Source organism: Lynx rufus, unplaced genomic scaffold (genome assembly GCF_022079265.1).
Source record: "Lynx rufus isolate CCGP_SWC_20201006 ecotype Redwood Valley unplaced genomic scaffold, mLynRuf1.p SCAF_9, whole genome shotgun sequence".
Classification (NCBI taxonomy): domain Eukaryota; kingdom Metazoa; phylum Chordata; class Mammalia; order Carnivora; family Felidae; genus Lynx; species Lynx rufus.
In genome coordinates, this window is record NW_025814897.1 from 68,786,956 (window position 1) to 68,808,446 (window position 21,491).

At 52.4% G+C, this 21,491-nt stretch overlaps 1 protein-coding gene across 4 annotated transcripts in view; it reads left to right on the plus strand.

Moving 5' to 3' along the window:
• The window catches only part of MICAL2 (microtubule associated monooxygenase, calponin and LIM domain containing 2), a 223,342-nt gene that overhangs the window by 129,627 nt on the left and 72,224 nt on the right, over positions 1–21,491 (plus strand). For 2 of the 4 annotated variants that reach the window (XM_047070161.1, XM_047070162.1), the window contains 3 exons: positions 5,198–5,384; positions 6,580–6,668; positions 8,399–8,501. In XM_047070161.1, the coding sequence (XP_046926117.1) occupies positions 5,198–5,384; positions 6,580–6,668; positions 8,399–8,501 (379 nt within the window). Of the gene's footprint in view, positions 1–4,056; positions 4,165–5,197; positions 5,385–6,579; positions 6,669–8,398; positions 8,502–11,193; positions 11,696–21,491 lie in introns of those variants that run through there. The other 2 variants (XM_047070163.1, XM_047070165.1) reach the window with 2 other exon arrangements.

Below are 21,491 nucleotides of genomic sequence, written 5' to 3' on the forward strand. Positions count from 1 at the left end.
GCCAGGGTTGCCTCCTTTGTGTGTGTGGGGGGGTGTCCAGCCATCTGCTGCAGCCTCTGGGATCGGTGCTGGTGACAACAGTCCTGTCACCATGTTTGACTCATCAAAGAGAAGCCGGTGCGCTCACTCTGGCTGGGCTGTATTGGTCTTACTCATACAGAGGAGGGAACCCAAGCAACCTAGAGATTTTCAGAGTGAAGGCCATCTAAGAAAGGAGAGAAGAAGTTCCAGAACATGGAAGTGAAAAGCCACCCCAACGACAGTGCTTTGAACTATCTGCCAAGTGCTTCTTGGGAGCCCAGTGCCATGTGAGGTGTGGCCCAGGTTCTATGGGGACCCTTTTTTGCAGTCCTGCAAGGATGGAGGTGGTCTCTCCATTTTATAGATGGGGCAGCTGAGGCTCAGGGAAATGGTGTATGTGAGATTATTCTAATGGAATGTGAGATGTTGGCCTGCTGGAAGTGTCCAGCCATTCCAGCTTATTCTAGTCAATTAACCAAAAAATAATTAGAATTCAAAAGAGGAAAGAGGGTAGTAAGAAATACTCCGATTCTTCAAAATTACAAGAATATTGAAAGATACATAAAGGTTTGCAAAAGCAGCCCCACAGCCCTCCGAAATGACCAGTTCTTTAAAAACTAGTGACTGGGATGGGATCATTTTTGGCTAAATCTTTTTATTTGGCCAAACTCTCCTGAGTTGTCAGCTGTCCTCATGACTAGTCCTCCGGAGGTCTTTCAGTGGGTGAATCTCCTTGTTGAGAACCCCTGGATCTCGCTCTGAGGTCAATACCAGGATGAGTTTTCTGGAAGTTTCTCTACAAATTGATCTCTCTATTTCTCAGCATCCCAAGAGCCTAGTAATTCCTTGGTTGGCTGGGGCAGTGCTACTCCAAGTGTGGTCCCTGGGCAGGCACTGGTCTGTGACCCAGTGAGCATGGCAAGTGAAAGTGAGCATTAGACACCTGTAGAGCAGTGTGGCATTGCCATACAACCAAGTGCACAATCATATCTCTAGCAATTCCCTTGTGTTGTGTCCAGAAATACCAGGTCACAATAGATTAGAGATTTTTTTTTTTTTTTTAAAGTAAAACCTGGTCATTTACCACTGATTGTTTGAGGAGCAGTGAGCTAGCACATGTCTGTCTGGTCATGTCCTCAATCTTCTAGAGCCGATGAGGTATCCTGTTAACAAGAAACATAGAGAAGAGAACCCATAATCCCCAAGGAAATGTTTGCCTCCACACTGGTCATCAAGGGTAGGCTTCTGGGCCCCCCCCCCCTCACCTCTTGAGATTAGTTCCCCATCTCCTAGTCTCCTTGTGACCTCTCCAGAAAGTCCAGTCCACTTCTTGGTATTGGCCAGTGGTGACCCTGGGATGGTTTCTATCAGGTTGGGAGGGGCAGATGGAGACCCAATGCTGCTTTCTTAAGGGTGCTTTCCTTATTCTTGGCAAAGCCTCTGAAATGGGGTGGGGTCTGTGATTGCAACTGGGAGAAAGGAGCCTTTATGGCCCATACTGAAAGACCAGTTTTGTCTTTATCCTGGATTCCCTGGCCAGGTGACCCTGGATGGTGCCCTGTCCTGGTAGAAGAACCACGCAGGCCCATGACGACACAGATGTGTTTGGCGACACCCACCAGCAACCTTACAGCCCTCGGCAGGCTTCTGTAATTGCTCCTTAAGTCAGGATTGCACAAAAGCTCAGCAGCACAAAGTGCCTATTAGCTAAGTGGTTAATAAGGTCCCATTAGGGGCTTGTATTTAAAGCCTTGGAAAGTACAGTCTCAGTCTCTGCTAACTCAAGGGAGGCAATAATTGCGCGTGGGTATCATGGCATCGCCGTGGAGTCTTTCTGGGAGAGTGCCTCACAGCTAGTTCACACGCTGGGCCATTGGAGAGAGCCCCACAAGGGCAGTGTGGGCAGGCGGGTAAATCTCACCTCCGCTGTCTTCCCTCCCCTCTTTGTCTTGATATAACCCCAAGAAGTAGTTGGTATTCTACAGCCTTTGTCTGAGGGACCTGTGTTGGGGGTTCCCGGTGGGGGGGTGCAACAACAGGCCAACAAAGGCTTGTTGTCCTGCGCCCGCGCACCTGAACCCTTCTCGGAAACCGGAGCCAAGTTCCTTGGCATTGGCAAAATCCTGCAAATGGCAGAAAGTGTGCCTGGAAGCAGAATCCTAACCCCTCCCAGGCTGGGCCAGCTTGGAGGGTGAAATGGGTATGGGGTAAGTGGCCTGGCAGCTGCTGCTACTGGGAAGGAGCAGGCTTTGTAAAGCCTGGAGGGGCCCCGTCTGTCTGAGGCGTGAGGTCAGACACCCTACGTCACAGGCCCACGGCCGTATTCCCTACAACCCCAAGACCCACACGTGGTCGGGGCAACTGTTCCAGAGCGGCTGTCAGTGTTAGGGCTTCCTTGATGAGAAAGGGAGCAGGAGCCTCGGGGAGAGAGCCTCACTCTCCCCCATCTGCTTGGCATCCTTCCCTCTTCTTCCTCATATAGTGGCTGTGCTCTTGCAGGAATCCCATGAGTTGGCCAAGGCTCTGAGTATGGGCCCTGCTATCAGGAGGTGGAGAATTGCTGCCATTTGCCCATTGGCTTTGCCATTCCCGGAACTTCCTGCCTTATATCTGAGCCTCTTGTAGCAGATTAGATGTGGCCTCCCAGGAGCAGTCCTGGGTTTAGATTGAGGGCATTCCTTCAACCTCACACATCACAGTTGCTCGTTGTTGCAACGGCCGTCTGCCTGTGCCACTCCCAGAAGCTGGATACAGAGGCCGCAGAGGGTCTGGAGCCTGCTTCCTTCTGGAATCCTGGGATGCGAAACAGTGTTTCCAGAATCCCTTACTGTGGTGTGTGCCTCTCTGAAGAGGAGACTACAGTGTTCCCAGGGTGGCCTTTCGTAGCTGGTGGGAAAGGGGGAGCAGGTTGGGATTTACCGGAGGGTGTCTGTGTGATTATGCCCTATCTGCTTGGGCTCCAGCAGCTGCCCCAGCTCCAAGGCACATTGATGGGGACCCAGACAGGTGGGCATGGCCATCATGCCTTCCAAAGCACAGGTACCCGAGACCAGGCCGTGATGCCCAGGGCCCACATGGAGCTATCTTGCCAATACCAGCCTGGGGCCTCTGGGCACTGCCGTCTGGAGCCCACAGTCGAGTACGCTCTTGTTGCCTCCTCACTCCTGTTTCAGTCACCGCTCTGTAGTCCCAGGGCGACTCAGGTCAGACACCACCCTTGCTCCCTAGGGGTGTGGAGGCTGCAAGGCAGGCTGGGACCTGCTGAACTCAGGAAGCAGGGAGGGAGGAGTCTAGCTCATCTAGCTCATCCTGGCTCCGCCCTCAAAGCACCAGGCGCTTGGATATACATTCTCTCCCTCAGTTCTTACCCCACATCCGTGAGACAGACACGATTTTCCCCGTTTTACTGAACAAAAGAAACTGAGCTCAGAAGTTGAGAGTTTTGTGCTCAGTCTCAGAACTGGTTCATGGTGGAGTTGGGGACTTAACCCTTCCCCCCCAGTGTGGTCTGGAGCAGGGAAAGCCCACTGCTCGTGAAGCAGCAGCTCACAGCCCTCCAAAGAGGGGCGGTCTCTGGGGAAGGGCGGCTGCCATCCAGCTGTCTGTCCGTGAGGTCGTGGTTCCTTAGTGCGTGAGGGCACCGGGCTGGCGGTCAGAAGACCTGGGAAGTATTCCGAATCTTGCATGTATGTGCTCCGTGGCCTCAGATAGATCCCTCCCTGTCTCCGGGATTCATTTACCCCATCTGTGAACGAAGGAACTTAATGAATCCTGGAGGCCTTGCACCTCCCCATGGTGGTAGTTTTCCAGGTCACCTGGCTCACCCGGGCCACGGGGTTCCATTTCTGTGCTTCTCTCCACCTCCAGAGTGCCCGCTGCCTGCTCCAGGCTGGTTTTGCCTCTCCCGGGATGTTGGGTGCTATTTGCATGTGGGTGTGGAGCCCTCTCCCACATCCAGCCTGTTCGTGCTTTCCTGCTCGGTGCTAACTGGCCTCTACCTTTGTCTCTGTCTCCTCTGCCTCTGCTCTTGGGTAGCTGACGGTAGGGAAAGTGTCCAGCGGAATAGGGGCCGCGGCTGAAGTCCTGATCAATCTGTACATGAATGATCACAGACCTAAGACCCAGGCCACCTCTCCAGACCTGGTAAGGATGCGCACCCCTCAGCCTTCACCCGCAGACACCAGCTCTGACCTCCCAGAGAGGATGGCCTGGCCCACCCAAGGCCCTCTTTTCGTGGACGGGAGGCCTGAGAAGGGGCTGGACCAGAGCCGGGGTTTGAGGAGGCTGCATTTTCTGACAGACGAACCTCACTCGGCTCCCCAAGGGGTCATTTCACGAGGCAGGGTCTCTCTCCTGCTGTCCAGGGCTCTGGAGAGCTCCGTGAAAAGGCCGGGCAGGCCAGCCGTGTAGCCAGGCACCCCTTACCATCAGTGTTGGGCATCCAGTCTGAGTAGCCCTTTTGCACTGGACTGAGAATCCAGTAATGGAGAAACCCTTCTCCCTTCTCCAAACAAGGCTGCCTGCTGCCAATGGCAGCCATCGAACTGTACAGTTCTGGTTTCCTTTGAGCGTGTCCCCCCTGGAATCCAGAACCCCCCAGGTGCACTGCTGCCTGGCCCTCCTCCTCCTCCTGCCCCCTTGCATTTAGGGATTTGACTGGCAGTCTGGGGGCTAGAGGACACAGCCTCTCCCTTCCCTGCAGTTCTCTGGAACAGTTCTGATGCCACAGGCTTTCCTCACCTGACCTGAGTCACTGCAGGAGGACAAATGTGGAAAACATTCTTTCAGGGACCTCTCTCTAGACCCGGGCAGCCCTTAACCCCCAGGACAGATTCCTGGAGACCGCATCGCCTGGCAGGCATGTTTGTGAGGGCTGCCCGCTCCTGCCCCCAAACCAGAGCAGCCGGCCTTGGGAAGAGACCCTCCCGGGCCTCCCTTGCTGCCGGCTGGCCAGCATGGGAGCAAAATGGACCGCAGTCCCTGGAGGGTTGGGGTCTATGTTGGGAGCATTTCCTCCCCCATCTCACCCTTTGCTGCAGAGACATGAGCAGCAGACGGGAGCCCGCGAGGTCCCCGCGATTGAGGTCGGCATTTCCAAGAGCGTCAGCCTCACATTGCAAGACACGGTGTCCGTCCTAACGCACAGTGCTTCTCTCCCGCTGCCCTGTGCTCCTAGGAGTCTATGCGGAAGGTGTTTCCCCTGAACCTGGGCGGCAGCGACACCTGCCACTTCTGTAAGAAGCGCGTGTATGTGATGGAGAGGCTGAGCGCAGAGGGCCACTTCTTCCACCGCGAGTGTTTCCGCTGCAGTGTCTGTGCCTCCACCTTGCGCCTGGCCGCCTACGCCTTCGACAGTGACGAAGGTAACCCCCGGGGGCCCGGGACGGCACTGCTCTGCGGCCTGGACTTCTGTGCTCTGGAGGCTCCGGGACGCCCAACACTTGCCAAGGAATGCGGCGTCCTCAGGAGAGCTGGTCAGAGAGCCGGGGGATCCTGCTAGAGAGACAGGTCCCCTGTGGGCGGCCTGGGGACACCGGGGAGCCGTCCTGCACCATGCGGCACCTGCTGGGTGCCGAGTGCTTTACATATGCGTTCTCAGCCAGTCTCACCACCTTCCATTCCCCCCCCCCCGCCCCGCCCCACCCCGTGTGGTTGGGGAATCAAACCTGGAAACCTAGTCACGTGCTCGGCACTGCACCTGGCTTGTGGCAAGGGTCCAACAAATGATGGCATATCAATGCTGTGATTTATAAAGTGTGTATTATGGAAGTAATCATAATAGCAACCTCCCCTCTGAGAAGCAGCCTGCCAGAATGTACCATTTACTAGCCGTATAAGCCTGGATTTAGGAATCTGGTTACCTCTGGGCCCCTCAGTCACTTCATCTGTAAAATGAGGGTAATAATAGTTCTTAGGTCAAAAGTTTGTTGCAAGGTGGTTCACACGAGTTCATTCATGGGAAGCATTCAGAATAGTGTCTGGTGTATTGTGAGTCCTGGAGAAGTTTTCCTTGTTGTTACCATCATTAACTGTCCCTATTATTACTCTTGTAATGAATGGTGAACGAAGCAGGCTTTTCTGGCAAGTGCCCAATGGTCCTGGGCTGTGGCCAGGGACCCAGTGTGTGTCTCACCTGGGTCTTTTCCTCCCCATCACTGCTGCCATCTGCTCCAAGCCTTTCCCACTCCCAGGGGGCCCCAGGAAGGACCAGGAACTGGAAACAGTACTGATACTCAAAGCTGTCCGTTTTGCAGTCTTGCAACCAGCCTTGGGAAGGGACTTGGCCTCAGTTTGGTTTGGGGAGTGTCTGAGGGTTTCAGCCCCATCCCCAGCATCCCTGCACCCCTCCCCCCACCTTGCTACAGCCTGCCTCTGAGGCAGCAAAGGGTTCTCATCTCAGTGCTGCTGCTTTAAGACAAGTGATAGAAACTGCTTCCCAAGTTTAAGGTTTCCTAGGCTTGCTCCCATTATTGGTATTTTCTGACCTTGGCTTGTGTCTGCTGCAGCTCTCATTTACAGGAGAAAACCTGTGTGTGCCTGTGTGTGTTTCTTTTACAGGCAAGTTTTTCTGCAAGTCTCATTTCATTCACTGTAAAGCCAACAGTCAGCAGAGGAAGAGACGGGCAGAGTTGAAGCAACAAAGAGAGGTATGTTTTGTCTTGAAAGCGCTGGTGAAACAGGGCAGGCCCCTGGACAGGAGCTCATTTGCGAGGGTTCTTCCAAGTTAGGCCAACGTTTCTGGCTTTGGAGGAACTGAGACCCACAGGTAAACACGAGAGTCTGCTGTGCAGTGTGGAGGGTCCCTCTTCCTTAGCCTGCTCAGCAGGCCTCTGGGCTTACCCCATTCTAGAGGCCAGCTCCCAGGTGAGCGGCGGTGCCAGCTTCTCCCGAGGAGCTTGGAAGAGCCTTCCCAGGTACTGGGCTGAGGCTATATACCCAGCCATGTGAAGACTACAGGGTCCCCCTCCCCCGACCCCTGGCCTGGGTCCCTCGGGACCTCAGAGTGTTCTATGCAGGGATGCCTTCTGTGGAGACTACCTTTCCCTAAGTTTTCCCCCCAGGCTCTCGGATGTCCACGAAGTGACAGCCTGCTACATATTTGGACAGTTTGTGATAGCGCCCCCTTTGGCAGCTCTTAGCAAATACCTTCTCTACCGCCTGATTGGCCACCCACCTCCAGCAAGGACCCACAACTTACAGCCCTGTTCTGATTACACAAGTACTGTAGGCTCAGTTTAGAAAAATGGGGAAATAAATGAACGTATGCAGACAAGGAAAATTAAATCATTCATCACCACCCTGTCCTGAGAAACCCATAACTAACATTTTGTGACATTTCCTTCCAGACTTTTCCCTCTGTGAATGTATTTTAACCTAGCTGGAATCGTATCACTATGCTTTTATATCCTTCTTTTTATATATTCGCAGTATATCAAGAGCCATTCCCCAAACATTAAAAATTCTTCTGAAGCCTCATTCTGGATGCCTGTGAAAGATGGTTGATAATTTATTTAATGAGGTTTATCCTGTGTTATGTTTTTACCTTATAATTATTTTTACAACAGGCATCTTTGTATGCATGTCTTTGTCCCTATTTCAAATTATTTACTTAGAATAGATCATGACAAATAGGATTTCTGAGTCAAAGGACATGTGTACATTGTTTTTTTTTTAATGTTTATTTTTGAGAGAGAGACAGAGTACGAGTGGAGAGGGACAGAGAGAGAGGCAGACACAGAATCCAAAGCAGGCTCCAGGCTCCGAGCTGTCAGCATGGAGCCCAATGCGGGACTTGAACTCACGAACTGTGAAATCATGACCTGAGCGGACGTCAGACGCTTAACTGACTGGAGCCACCCAGGCACCCAACAGTTGTTTTTTGTTTTTTGTTTTTTGTTTTCAAAGGACACGTGTGTTTTAAGGCACCCAGGTGGCTCAGTCAGTTAAGCGCCTGACTCTTGATTTCAGCTCAGGTCAGGTCATGATTTCATGGTTCGTGAGATCAAGCCCCAAGTCGGGGTCTGTGCTGACAGTGCGGAGCCTGCTTGGGATTTTCTCTCTCCTTCTCTTTCTGCCCCTCCTCTGCTCGCTCCCTCGCTCTCTCTCAAATAAATAAACTTTTTTTAAAAAGTAAAGGACATGTGTGTTTTGAAGGACTGTGAACCCCTTGGTCACCTCGGCCCCAGGAAAGTGATGCCCATATTTAGCCCCCCTTCAGCCATGCCTGGGGGCTGAGGTTATTGGCGGGGGAGAGGGGGCTGGTTGCAAAATGCAGGGTCTGCCATCGTCAGTTTGTGTTGGCTCTCTTCATCTGCTTCATGGGAGGGGTCCTTGGTGAGAATCATGGCCTAAATGCCCTCCCTTTGCTCCCTCTCAGGAGGAGGGAACGTGGAGAGAGCAAGAGGCCCCTCGGCGGGACACTCCTGTGGAAAGTTCTTGCGCGGCCGCCGCCATTGGCACGCCTGAAGGCAGCCCTCCAGGTATCACCAATTCCTTCTTTAGGAAGGCGCTAAGCTGGCCTCTCAGGCTGCCATGGGGCCTGCTTCACATTCCCCAGAGCCTGCTTAACTGGATTCGGGGACTCCTGCGTGCAGCCGGCCTTCATTTCAGGGACAATGCTTACAACTACTGCTACACTTACGAGCTCCTGAGCGTCGGGCTCCCGCTCCTCTGGGTGTTCTCCGAGGTCCTGGCTTCCATGTACCGGGAGTCTGAGGAGTCCCTCGAGACCATCCGCAACTGGGTGCTCAGATGCTTCCCCGTCAAGCTCCACTGAAATGCCAGCCACCCCCGAAGTGCCCTAACATTTCCACCTTAGACGGCAGTGTGTTTGCAGTTAGCAAGGCCCTGGCCAGGAAGCCTAGCATTCTTTAATAACCAGTTCGCTCAAAGCCAAAGAGTTTCCCGCTGGCCACCTGCGCCTGACTTTGTCAGGGCGAGCATCTGCTCCTGGTGCTGGGGCCAGCACGACATGAAGGATGTTTTTTATAGCTTTGTCCTCCTTTTATACCAAAGCGAGCCACATTTCTAGGTTTACATTTCAATTTTTAACTTTTAATAAGCCAAGAGAAAGCTTTTTTTTTTTTTTTTTTTGCTATGAGTGTCAATTTTTCTAAACACGGTTTGAAGTTTTTAACTGATATTACAAACCCTTTCTACCTTGCAGTCAGCTGCCGTAGTCACTGCCTGCAACATTAACGATTTGGGCTTTTATAGAAGCAGAAGTGAGTATGCTGCCTCCTGACCAGTGCTTTTAGATGTACGTCCCCTAATGCCACTTGTCAACAGGGGACAGTGTTTTGCAACACGAAAGCATGATCAGTTTAGAAGCAAGGAGTAGATCAGAGTGGAATTGAGCCTACGGCCTGCAAAAGCACGTGGCAGTGTGTCGTTGGCTGTTATCTGTCCTCCCGGAGGGACGGAAAGTGTTTTTGCTGCCTTATTTTGATGTACGATAGGAGCTGAAGGGTTTTTCCCCCTCCTACCAAATCACAGCGAAATGCCTTAGAGCCATGGGGTTTCAAGCAGATTGCGACAAACCTCCATCATCCCTTCCCACTAACGAGCACTGCGCGGGAAGCCCCTTGGCCCCTGACCATGCAGAGCTCCATCAAGCTGATGCAATGTCGAAGAGGAGCTATGTCAGTTGGTGGCATTGATGCCTGGGGTCATGACCCCTGGGACTCCCTATCAGGTCCTCAGCCCAGGCTGCAGACTGAGCCAAGGCCACTCAGGGTCTATAATGGTCAGGCTGAGGAAGGAATCTGCCCTCTCCTATCACGTCCTTTGGGACTGAGGGCGTTTGTTAGCACCTCAGGGTATTATTTCTGGGACGCGAGATCTGCCCCATGAGCACTACTTACAGACATCCTGGCTGCTTAGCCGCTCGGCTGCCGTGCATATTTGGTCAAAACAGCCCGAAACCATTTGTTTCCACACTGTCCTAGCAAAGGAATGTGTCTGACCTCCTGTGTCTTGACTAGCAGGGGAGGCTGGGGGTGGAAGCTGTTTGTTGACTGATACAAAGGAAATATGCCCTATTAAGGGCAAACACAGGCATGGGGCCTACCTGTGGTCTTCACTCTGGGCTTCCGGAGGAGGCCTCTGCTCCCCACCCCCCCCCCACTCTGCTTGGACATGACCACTGCTGGGTCTAGTGGAACAATGGAGAGGCTGCTGGGAGAGGCCCACCAGCGTTCTCAGGATGTGTACATTTGCCAGGCCAGAGCTGGCTCTGTGCCTTGTTACACTAGAGGTCTCCTCTCGATGAAGTAAAGACGGAACCTATCGTGGGTTAGGAGCCAGGGCTCGTGAGTGCTTTGCGATGATAGGTTTCTATACAGCAGGAGGAAGGGGAGAGGCATTTCTACAAACACTTCCCTGAAGTTCTTGGATAACACAGGGGCACGGCTGTGACCAAGTCCACAGGCACTGGCACCTCTGTCCTTGTTGGAACTGTTCTCAGTCTGATGACTCGTGTTGTGTTTTTCCAAATTTTTGCTGGGGTTTTACTGTTCCGCGTGGTGGGAGGAACTTCTGCTTCATTCTTTGTTTGATTCCGAAAGGAAATTCTTGAGGTCGTGATGTGAACACATGCGCAGCCGTGTCATTGCTATTGTCTTCGGCTCAGGGTGGGCCGAGACGCTTTGCGGAATGCTCCACGAAGCCCGAGTGAGCATCTCTCAGAGTGTCCTTTACGGCCGTGAAGAGACTGGTTTGAATTACTCTGGTGATACAGGGTGTGCCTGTCAGAAACCTGAGATGTTTGTACGTTCTGAGGCTTTGAACCTTCCTGGTGGGCAGCACCGAGACCCATGGTGGATCCCAGGAGGCACATGCCTCTCGGCCTCCCCAGCATATTTGAGAATGAGACACTGGAGTAAAATTGGGGCCAAGAGATATGGGGGGGGGGTGGTTCCTGAGGATGCGCATAGCCCTGAGTGGAGAGCAGAGGGGCACGGATCCTCTCTTGCAGAGAAAGAGGCGGTCACTACCAGAAAGGTTCACCTGACCAAAGCAAGCAACGATTTGTTCGGGGACGTCCCCCTTTTATTAATGGTTGCCTCATCTTCAATTCCTGTGCCTTTCGTGTTATCAGCCTTTTTCCTTTGTCCCCCAGACTAAATTCTCCTTTCTGTCTCTCTCTTTCCAACCTTACACTGTGGCCATCAGTTCGTTTCAGCCTTCCAGTGCTACACCCACTTCTTGGCTGACACACTTCTGCTCTGAGGTGACTGGTTTTCTTGCCGATTTTCAGAGAGTGGTACTAATGCCTAACCCGCTTTCCGCGCCCCGTCCTCCCCGCCGTGGTACTTACTGGTTGTGCTGTGAACGTCTCGCATACTAATGGACTCCTTCCATGGCATGGTGGGTTAACAGCGTGGGGTGGTGCTCCGCTCGGAAGCCATTCTTCATTCTTTTCACCTCTGAGCCGGCTGCCCGGTCTACACCTGGGACATACCCCGCCTCCCTCCGGCTCCCTGTACGGCCTGCATGCGTGCCTTTCCCATTGCGAAGCCACTTACCTCCCTGGGACAGTGACCCCAACTGTGACACCACACAGCAGAGAGGGCTCTTCACCTTTGAAAAGAACTCTTTTATCTAGCAGCCTCTGAAAAAGTACATGCGTACAAGTGTCCTAAATTGATTCTAGTATAAAGATTATTGATCAAAACCATGGGTGGCCCTTTCTGGAAGGATGTAAAAAAAAAAAAAAAGAAAAAGAAAAGAAAAAGAAGGAGAGAAAAAAAAAAAAAAAAAGCTCCCAGGCTTCATCGCAAGCCTGACCCATGCTCTGTGTTTCGAACACACAATCACAATTTTCCTAGCAAACCCCTTCCCTGCAGCCTGAGCTTCAGACACCAGGGCTTTGCTGTGGCTCCTCTTATTGTCCTTGGCTCAGAAAGCCCCAGATGATGCAGAAGCTTCACTTAGAGCAATCATTGTCACAGGCCAGGGGTGGCTTTGAGAAATGACTCCATTCAGCCCAAGCCTGAAGCAGCCCGTGTCCACGCCCCCGGGGCTCTGCTCAAAACACATTTCCCACCCCTCCCCCACCCCTGCCGCCTCATTGCCTGCAGCAGCAGGACATTCGAAGTGCTTTTAAAGAGAAACACCGTGCCAAGTACGGTGGAGCTGTTGTGGGCCAGGCCTCAGGGGCTCAGGCTGCAGGTGGTGTCTGTCCTGCATGCAGCCCCGAGCCATGCTGACCTCTCGGCCCGTCTGCACAGCCCCGCATGCTGCGCTGCTCACCGCATCGGTGCAGATTCCAGCCAGTACGAAGTCATTGCTCTTGTCTTGTCTTCTCTTGCAGAGTCTCCCTCCCTTTATAAAATGTCAACCAGAGGGGGCCCTTCTTCCCTCTCGGCCTTCTCTTTAGCTAGCCACCCCACCCCCACCCCCACCCCCCCATCTCATCGCAGCGCATGTTTGTGACCTTTGGTAGTCATTTACAGTGCCACACGGAACCCTGTATTTTGCACACGGCAAACATTGTTTAGCTTTATTTATGGTATTTGATGCTGTAAATGAAAAATAAATATGGTTCTTTATAAAGCTCATTGTTTCCTCTCTTCTTTGCCGTGGAAGCTGCTCCAACCCCAAACACGGGGCTGGTTTAGGGGGATCCGTCTTCCCTAAACCGCTGGCGGGACCTGCATCTGTGGTGACACGGGACTCTCTGGGGCTGCGCTGGGCACTCTCAAAGGAAATATTACCCAGGGGTAATATTTGGAAAATGTCACCAACGCTCCTGGCCAGGCTTTGGGGTCTCTTTCTTGAAAGCTCATGGTACTTTTCTGTGCAGATGCTGGGCACAGCTGGGTGAGGGTCGGTGTCACGTCAGCCGTTGGAAACAGACTGTCTTAACAGCTCTTCGCGCCCCTGTCCCCCCATCCAAACCATGGACCAGTAGGAGAGCTTTCCTTAGGAAACTTTCTCTAAGTGAGGCTCCTATGTGACAAAGGTCACTCTTGCAAGTCTTATGCTGGCCCAGCTGAGTGAGAGGTGAGAGGTAAGGAGGAAGGAGCAGACACTGGTTTCAGAACAGCAGCGAACATGGCAAGTATGCTTATCCAGATGGAGAGCCGTTTTGTGATCCCAAGAGACCTCCCCTGTCCCCAGAGGCTCAGGTCCCTCAGTGTCTTAGGCTGCAAAGCTCTGCCTGCAGATCCATTCCGAGGACAGAACCCGTGGCAGGCTCTGACCCAATTCCAGGCTGGCCTCCCCATACGGGAAGGATTCAGAGTCTCACTTGGCTAGTCTGGACCACGCCAGGGAAGTCTGGTCCTCAACCTCCCGAGGTTGGGATGCCAGCCGTCACCAGGCTGGATGTAGGTGGGCTTCTGACGCTGGTGTGAGCCTCCGCCGAAGGGGCATTTCTGGGGCTCTGGGCCTCTGAGCTCAGCTGCTGGCTCCCGGAACTGCCTTCTGAGCTGCCCAGGGTCATGTACTCTTACCCAGGTGAGATATTCTTTCTCTTCCATGGAAGAAAGGGTGTCAGGGACTCAGGTCAGGAGCTAGGGTGGGCAAGTGACTCATTCCTTTATGTATTCATCCATTCAAGTATTTGTTGAACGCGCATCATACCCTAGACATATTCTAGGTCCTAGGGAGGCGACAGTGAGCCACACAAAGTCCCTGCCCCTCCCTGTATCGTGGATTATATGTATCTCGGTCTCGTGCACTAGATTTGATTTGTTTTATTTGTACATACACTCACTTGTTTACTTAACTAACATTTACTGAGTATCTACGGTGTGCTAGAAATATCACAAGGGGTGAGGTAGACAAAAGTCCTCGTTCTCATGGAACTTTACAGTTTTGACTTTTTTTTTTTTTAACTTAAAGTGGGGTTAAAGCAACATTTTCCAAAGTGTGTCAAGGGAACACTAGTTCCAAGAGGGGCTTTGTGAATCAGGAGCTCCACAGTCACACAGTTTGAGAAATGGTTTATAGCAGTCATGCTGGTCCTCCCAAACCTTGGAGATCCATGAGACTTACTAACACGGTAAAGTGTCTGAGGGGTCCTCCAGTAAAGAAGCTTAATTAACTTTGTTGAAGTGGGCTTTCCCATACCTATTTGAAATGAGTTTCTGTTGGTCTGGGATGGGTTTTTTGTTTTGCATGATACATTCTACACACATGTCGGGTAGAATATTCTTAATCCAGAAACACTGGATTAAAGACTTAAAATTTAAAAAAGGTAAAATAATAGAATTAAATGTTAGAATCAAGAATTGATTAGATCGTGGAGTGATAACTTTCTAAGCCTTATTTTGTTTTTTTTTTTAATTTTTAATATTTATTTATGAGAGAGGGAGAGAGAGACAGATTGTGAGCGGGGGAGGAACAGAGAGAGGGAGACACAGAACCCAAAGCAGGCTCCAGGCTCTGAGCTGTCAGCACAGAGCCTGACATGGGGCTCGAACTCAACACCGCGAGATCATGACCTGAGCCAAAGTCAGACGCCCAACTGACTGAGCCACCCAGGTACCCCTTAAATTTTAGTTTGGTTTTTTTCTTTTTAATTTTTTTAATGGTGACTTTCTAAGCTTTAGAACCTTGAGAAACACGACACAAATTTGACCGTAAATATTTTAAAAACTTAACAGTAAAAATGAAAATATTCAATAGGCAGTCAGACTGAGGAAAAATGTGAATTAGGTGTATAATGAAGGAGTTCATTGCTGTGGCATTTAAAAAGGTGATGCAAAGGAGGTGTTCCCAAGTACCTTGCACAGTGTAGGTGATCAGTTAATATTTGTTGATAAAAGACCAATGATAAATGTGCAAAGGCCATGAATAGATAATTCTCACTCCAGGAAACTTAAAAGGTAAATGCTAAAAAAGAAAGAGCAAGCATTTATAAAAATTACAAAGGAATGTAAATTATCTCGTTCCCACTGAATTAATAAAGAAGAAAGTGGTGTAGATTGTAAGCAAAAAAAAATAGTCTTGGGTAAAAAGTAAACGAGGACCGTCTTTTCTAGAAAGCAATATGGCAACAATTATTAAGATCCATAAAAGAACTCTGACCTTTTGGCGCAGTAATCCTACCCCAGGGAATTTATCCTAAAGAAATGATCCAGCCAAAGAAACCAATCTCCCCGTAACCTGAATATTAAGTAGAGCAAGTGGGTCAGGCAGAGTGGGTGGGCTGTTCTCCTTTATTTCTGTGAACTCATTCACTTTTACAGCTTTTTCTTTAATCCCTTAAATAAGTAAAAGAAGTGACTGCTGCTTTTACTGCTCCAGGGCCAGCTGTTATTGATTGAGCATTTCCTCCCTGCTGGGCTTGGGGCCAAGCAGCTCATGGGCAGTCCCTCATTAGCTCTTCACCTCCTTGTGGCCACCTTGAAGGTAACCTTGACATTAAGGGAGCTCTCTGATGCTAGGCAGGTGAGCTAGAGCAACATCTTCAACTGTGAAGGAACAGAAAGTCACCAGGCCCCGGCCAGGAATTAGATGCTGCTCTCAGGGGAGCCTTGGCCCTTGGGGAGGTCCTGGAGCTGGCCAAAGACCCAGCCTTGACTCCAGCGCTTTGTATGGACTAGTGGTATCGGGCAAGCCCCTCCTGTGAACCGATGCCCCTGGCTTAGGGTTTTGTGGCGGTAGAATCGGTGAACATGCCCAACAGGGCTCTCAGGGCAGCAAGAACTCTCTGGCTGAGTTCTAGATAAACACCTTCCTGATTTTGCGCAGCAGGGAAGGCCCGAGAGAGACTTTCTTGAGCATTCTGTATCAGCTGGAGCTCAGAGTGTGCCGGACGGGGCATCTTTAGGTTGGAGATTCAACAGAGGTCTCCATTCACCCTGGGCAGCACCCTCTATTTTTCTCCAGTGTTCTGATCTCCCAGCCTTCTTGAAGGCAACTGGTCACCTCCCTTCAGACAACCCAGCCTCTGCTCTGGAGCCCCCTTCTTTCCCCTGCCACCTGCCAGCAAGACTGTGGTTTGGCTTAGTGAATTCCTGAGTCTCCGCAAAAAGGGAGCTGGGCTCTAGCCTGGCTCTGGCTGCCTACTTGACATCTCTACTTAGATTCTACCAAGAGTCTCCAACCTAAATATCCACCTCCCGCTCATAATCTTCCCCTGAACAGATTTTACCCTTGGCCTTCAGTCTCTGGGCACAGCAATTCCATCTTTCCCTTTCCTTAGCTCAAAGGCTTGGAATCATTCTTGATGGCTCTTTCACTTGGCCTCACATCCAGCCAGAATCTGTCCCCTTGTCGACATCCCCATGCTACCTCCCCAGCCTCAGCCACTGCTCTCTCTTCTGGAGTTACTGCAGTGGCCTCCAACACGGCCTCCTGGGTTCTGCTCAACCTATTTTCAACACAATCCTAGAGTAATCCTTCCAGAGCTTAGATCTGTCCTCTGCTCAGAACTTTCCAGCGGCTTCCCAGCTCACTCAGAGCAAAAACCAGTACATGTAATGGACTCAGATGGCTCTGGATGGTCTGGCCCCCGTTTTCTGACCTACTCTCCTCCTGCTCTCTCTCGTATACTGTGTCCCAGCCACACTGGCCTCCTTGAACACCAGGCACGTTCTGTCTTAGAGCATTTGCACTGGCTGTTCCCTCTGCCCAGCACACCCTTCTTTAGTATCTGTACAGCTGACCCCACCCTTCATTTAGTTCTTTGTTCCCTTGTCTCCCTCCCAGGGAGGTCTCCCGTTAATACTGCAATCCATACCCCCAGCTGTTCTGATCCCCCCCCTACCCCACTTACTAGTCAGGTGTTCATAGAAATGATCACCCCTGACCATATCATGTAATTCACTTACTGATTATGGTTATTGCTTATATATCCTTCCTTGCCAGAACATAAGCTCCTGGAGGGCAGAGATCTCTGTCTCTTTCGGATACTCCTATAATTCCCACTGGTAGAATAGTGCTTGATGCATACTGGACCCTTGATAAGTTTTTGCAGAACAGATAAAAGCCCTACCTTCTGGGCTGGACCTCAGACCGCAGAGTCTGCTGCTGTCTTGGGCTTGAGAAGGTCTTGCTGGCATCGATTCATGGCTCAGAATGACATGTGACATTGTGTGTCCTGCTGTGTCCACAGAGCCCTTTGATTGGGAGAGGGGAGGTTCGACTTGCATTCTTGCCTTTCGGTGGGGCGGGGGGGGGGTGATCTTCACACAGCATCTCTCGCAGAACTGGGTGACTGGTGGGAGCCAGTGTGAGTTTGGCAGCAGAAAGCGGCTCCAGCGAGATCCCCTTGGGTGTCAAGGCCCAGGCCACGGAGCCACACACATCGTCTCCCTCTCCTGGCATTCTGATACAGGAATCCAGGCGGCAGGTCTGAGACAAGAGGTGGGGTGGGGAAGGCTCGGCCCCCGCGCCTGGCATGTGGTTTGCTCAACGTGCCTTTGACCTCCTGAGTCGAGTCATCCTGCAAGTGTCTCTCATTGAGACCACAAGAGGGCAGGCAGCAGGGGGACAAGGAAGAGGGGTAACCCCCCCTCACACACACCTCACCCAGACAAAGAAGCCAACTTCTCAACCTTGGGGGACCTAGCAGTGCCAGAAGATCAGTTCTCTCTTCCCATTGCCACCCGCATGAGGCCCAGCCAGGCCTGGCACGTCCCTGGGGCTGTGAGGACTTCATCCGGGCCTGGCAGCCATGCCTGCCATTCCCATCTGCCCTGAGGTGAGCTGTGGCGCACCGGGATGGCCTGCCACCCGGCCATGGGGCGTGTGCAGGACGGAAGGCCTGTGGGCCCCAAGGCTGTTTCCCTTCCTGCTTCCCTGGGTTGCTGTTAGGGTTCCTACCCAGAAACTTAGAGTTCTCCACCCCCAACGTCATTCAGAGAAACTTGCATATAGGGTACTGGCTGTGCCCAAAGTTGGAGGCGCAGAGCTGGCCTGACACGGCACCCATTGTGGCGTGAGGAGGAGGAAGAAGAGGATGGAAGTCTGAGGACTAAGGCCCTAAATCTGCTGCTATTAGCAAAAGAAAAGGAGAAAAAGCTGGCTGTGTGGGGGCCCGCTGATCTGCTGGGAAGTTACCACGGGCCCCCTCCCCTCCTGGTCCTGATGGAGGAGACCCCGCTGCTCACACCAGGTTCCAGGTCTGTCCGTAGGCGGCACTCCCCTGCTGTCTGACCTCGTGTGCAGGCAAGAGGGCCCCACCGCAGGAGCAGGTCGGCTCTGCTGAGCCGTGAGGATGCAACCCACAGCTGGGGAGTCCTGAGCCCTCCCCCTAGCTGGCTTTTAGTTTACTCGGGCTGGTCTCTGCACAGAGGCTGCTCCCAAGGCCAGGCGGGGCCCTTTGAGTAGTGCTCCCCACCCTGGTTGAGGGCAGCAGAGCGTGGGCCTGTGAGTACACACGTCTGCGCACAAACAGGCTTAGACACTTGGCCTGGGGATGCCTGGCCAGAGTACGGGAGGGCGGGACAGCCACGCCCGAGGCCCAGGGCTCACCATCGGTTTTGCCATACCCTAAAGACCCTTGGGAACTGGCATTCCTGGGAGTCTACCCTGAGGTGTCACTCTCAGAAGCCTGGATGGCAGCTGTACCGTCTTTAGGCACCTGTGCCTTTATCCTTTAAGGGTACATGCACTGTGAGGGACCCTGGTACTGGCATAGACAACTGTGCCATCCCCTGGCAGTGAGTGGAGGGAAAGCCTGACACAAGCCCCTTCCCAAGCCCCTCCCCCATCCTGCTGGGGGCTTGTCAGTATCCCCTCAGTCATCGCTGTCCACCTTATGAGATGGTGGGGAGACCGCTCTATGGTTAGTGTCCTGGACATTTGCCTGTTTGCTCTGAGACATCCTCCCCGCCCTTCCCCTGCTCTGCTCTGTAGTGAACAGGTGTAGTCCCTGCAAACTACATTTCCCAGGCTCCCTGGCAACTGGCTTCCTGTCAGGCCTGACCATTGGGTGCACTAGTGGGAAGGTGGAGGGCAGGATGAAGGGAGAGGCCAGGGTATTTCTCCAATTCTCTGCATCCCGGGCAGTGACTGTGTCTTCCCCGTGGTACTTACTCCTGCCTGGCAGCCCTGGCCTTTGGACTCACCGTCTCCTCCCACCGCCCCGTCAGCAGGTGGCTTCCTGCTATTGCTCGTCTCTGGGTTGTCTCCCGATCTGCACTTGGTTTTCCGGCTCATCCGACACCATCGTCATTAGTTTCCTGTAGTAACTTTCCTCTGTTGAACTTTCTGGCTTGAGTTCTATTTTCCTGACTGGATCCTGATAAACTTAGTTTCGTTGCTCTTTTTAAACTTGGTTCTTCAGAGAGAACAGTGCGCAAGACAGCAGAGGGAGTCTTGCCAAGCCCCGAGCCAGAAGTAGCTCTGGCAGTTAGGAGCTGTGTGACTTTGGACAAAGAAGATAATGCCTGTGAGCCTCAGTTTCCTAATCTGTAAAATGGACTTAATAACAATACACAGGAGAACATGTTGCTTTGCTGTCTCTCTGGGTTCTGGGGGAGCGTGGAAGTGTCTCCAGTCTTGGGGAGAAAACAGGAACAATTTCAGCAGCAGAACCAAGGGTCCTCACCCTGACACTGTAGCTGGGGTCTGGCCAGATAAAGGCCTTGGGACTTGGCTGCTGGGGGTGGTGTGTGAGGACAGACACAGCTTGGCTCTGCTGCTGGAGTGTCCTCTATCACCAGGCAGCAGGTGTCTGGCTAGAGCGCTGGGAGGAGACTGAAATGCTCGGCTCTGAGCAGAGCTGCTTTCCTCCAAGAGGCCAGGGGCAGTTGCTCTGGGAGCTGCTGGATCATTCTCACCCCCCACCCTGTGCACCTCCTTCCTTGGCAGCCCCCAGCCCCACCGGAGTCCTGGATTCTCCCTATGGAAATACATAACTTCAGGCAAAACGTATGACAAGTTGCAGACAGGCCTGGGGGAGGCAGCAGGTGGGCACAGCTGGACCCTCACCTGGGGCTGGCCACTGACACAGCCGTGGCGTGTCCCTGTGGCGACTGATCCAGCTGACTCACTGGGGGGCCCTGGCTGAGTTCTTTTCTGGGTGCCACGTTCTTGCACTCATGCAGTGAAGGTGACAGCACCATCCTTGCAAGTCGTCAGGATGTTAGAGATGATGGATGTTGATAATGGCACTCAATATAAGTTGGTGTTACTTTCGTTGTTGCCTTCCATTGCTGATGACTTCCATTGCTGGTACCAGGATGGCTCGAGCTAGGACTACTGGTATGTGCATGCAGATGGGTGTTGTCAGGGAATGAGAGAGGGGTCTAGAAGTAGAAGCTTGAGTGAAGCAGTCTCCTCCTGGGCATAGCACTGAACCCCAGAGACCCAGCTGGAGCCTTTGGCCCAGGCCTTGGAGGGCAGAAGGAGGGGAAGAGTATGTCCACCTTTGGGGCTTTTTACCTGGATAAGGTGGTAATCAGAGGAAGCTACAGCTTCCTTTTTTCAAAATCCTCACCTCCCAGTGCTCCCAGCCCCTCCACTGTTATCTGGACTCTGTGGTGAAAGATGCTAGCCCTGCTGTCCTGAGGGCTCATCAGTCAGCCATGTCCCCAGCCCTCTAGAAGCTCAGGGAGCTAGCCTAAGGCCTTACGCCGTTCCCCCCCTCAGCCCTGCTGGCTAGGCCAAAACTCTCTAGAAGGAGGAAGGAGAAAAGCAGACCCCCAGAACGTTCCTTGTAGGTCTGGGCTGGTCCCCAAGGTGATGCTGCCACAGCCTGGCACAGCTTGCCTCCACTGCCTGCAGCTACCTGATCCCCCCCAGGCTGCTCTCAGCAACCTCACTCCCCTCTTTTCTGGCTGCGCATGCTCAGCCTTTCGTTCTCCCCCAGGTTATCATAGCCCCTTTCCTAGTCTCCCTCTCCCCTCCTGTTGGGTCCTCCAGTCCACCTTCCACTCAGTAATTAGAGCGATCTTTCTCTGAGGCCAGTCTGGTGATACCAGTCAGCTTCCGACCCTTCAATGGTTGCTCTTGGAGTGAAATCTACTCTTCACTTTGCCATTCAGGGCCCTTTCTGGTTCAGTGTCCATGCAGTCATTCCCACTGGCTTCTTTTATATACTCTCCTGCCCTCCAGCCAAACAGAGTTATTTCCTGTTCCCACACAAATGGCAATGCTTTCCCACATCGCTTTTGTTCACAGACGTCCATCCCATGGAGCACCACCTCTCTCTTCTCTGATCAGAACCCACTTGTCCTTAACTCAGCAACATGGTGCCTTAAACCCAGTGTTTATTGTGTGGAAGTCCGATCTCTCTCCCCTTCCACCTCGTCCCGCCTTGCTCTCAGACCGTCTACCTGGTAATGCAACTATGTATGAATATGCCTTATCTCCCCTGTGGGACAGGAAAAGAACCTTGAAGGCAGAGAGAGCATGGCTGATTGGTTTCCAAACCCCAAGCACAGGTCTGGATCAGAGGTGGCCAAGTAGCACCTGTTGACTATGTATAGTCAACCACAATATTTGTGGTTCTGGCTCTGGCACACGCACCTATACTCAGGTAGAAACCAGGTAGACAGTCAGGTCTCTGC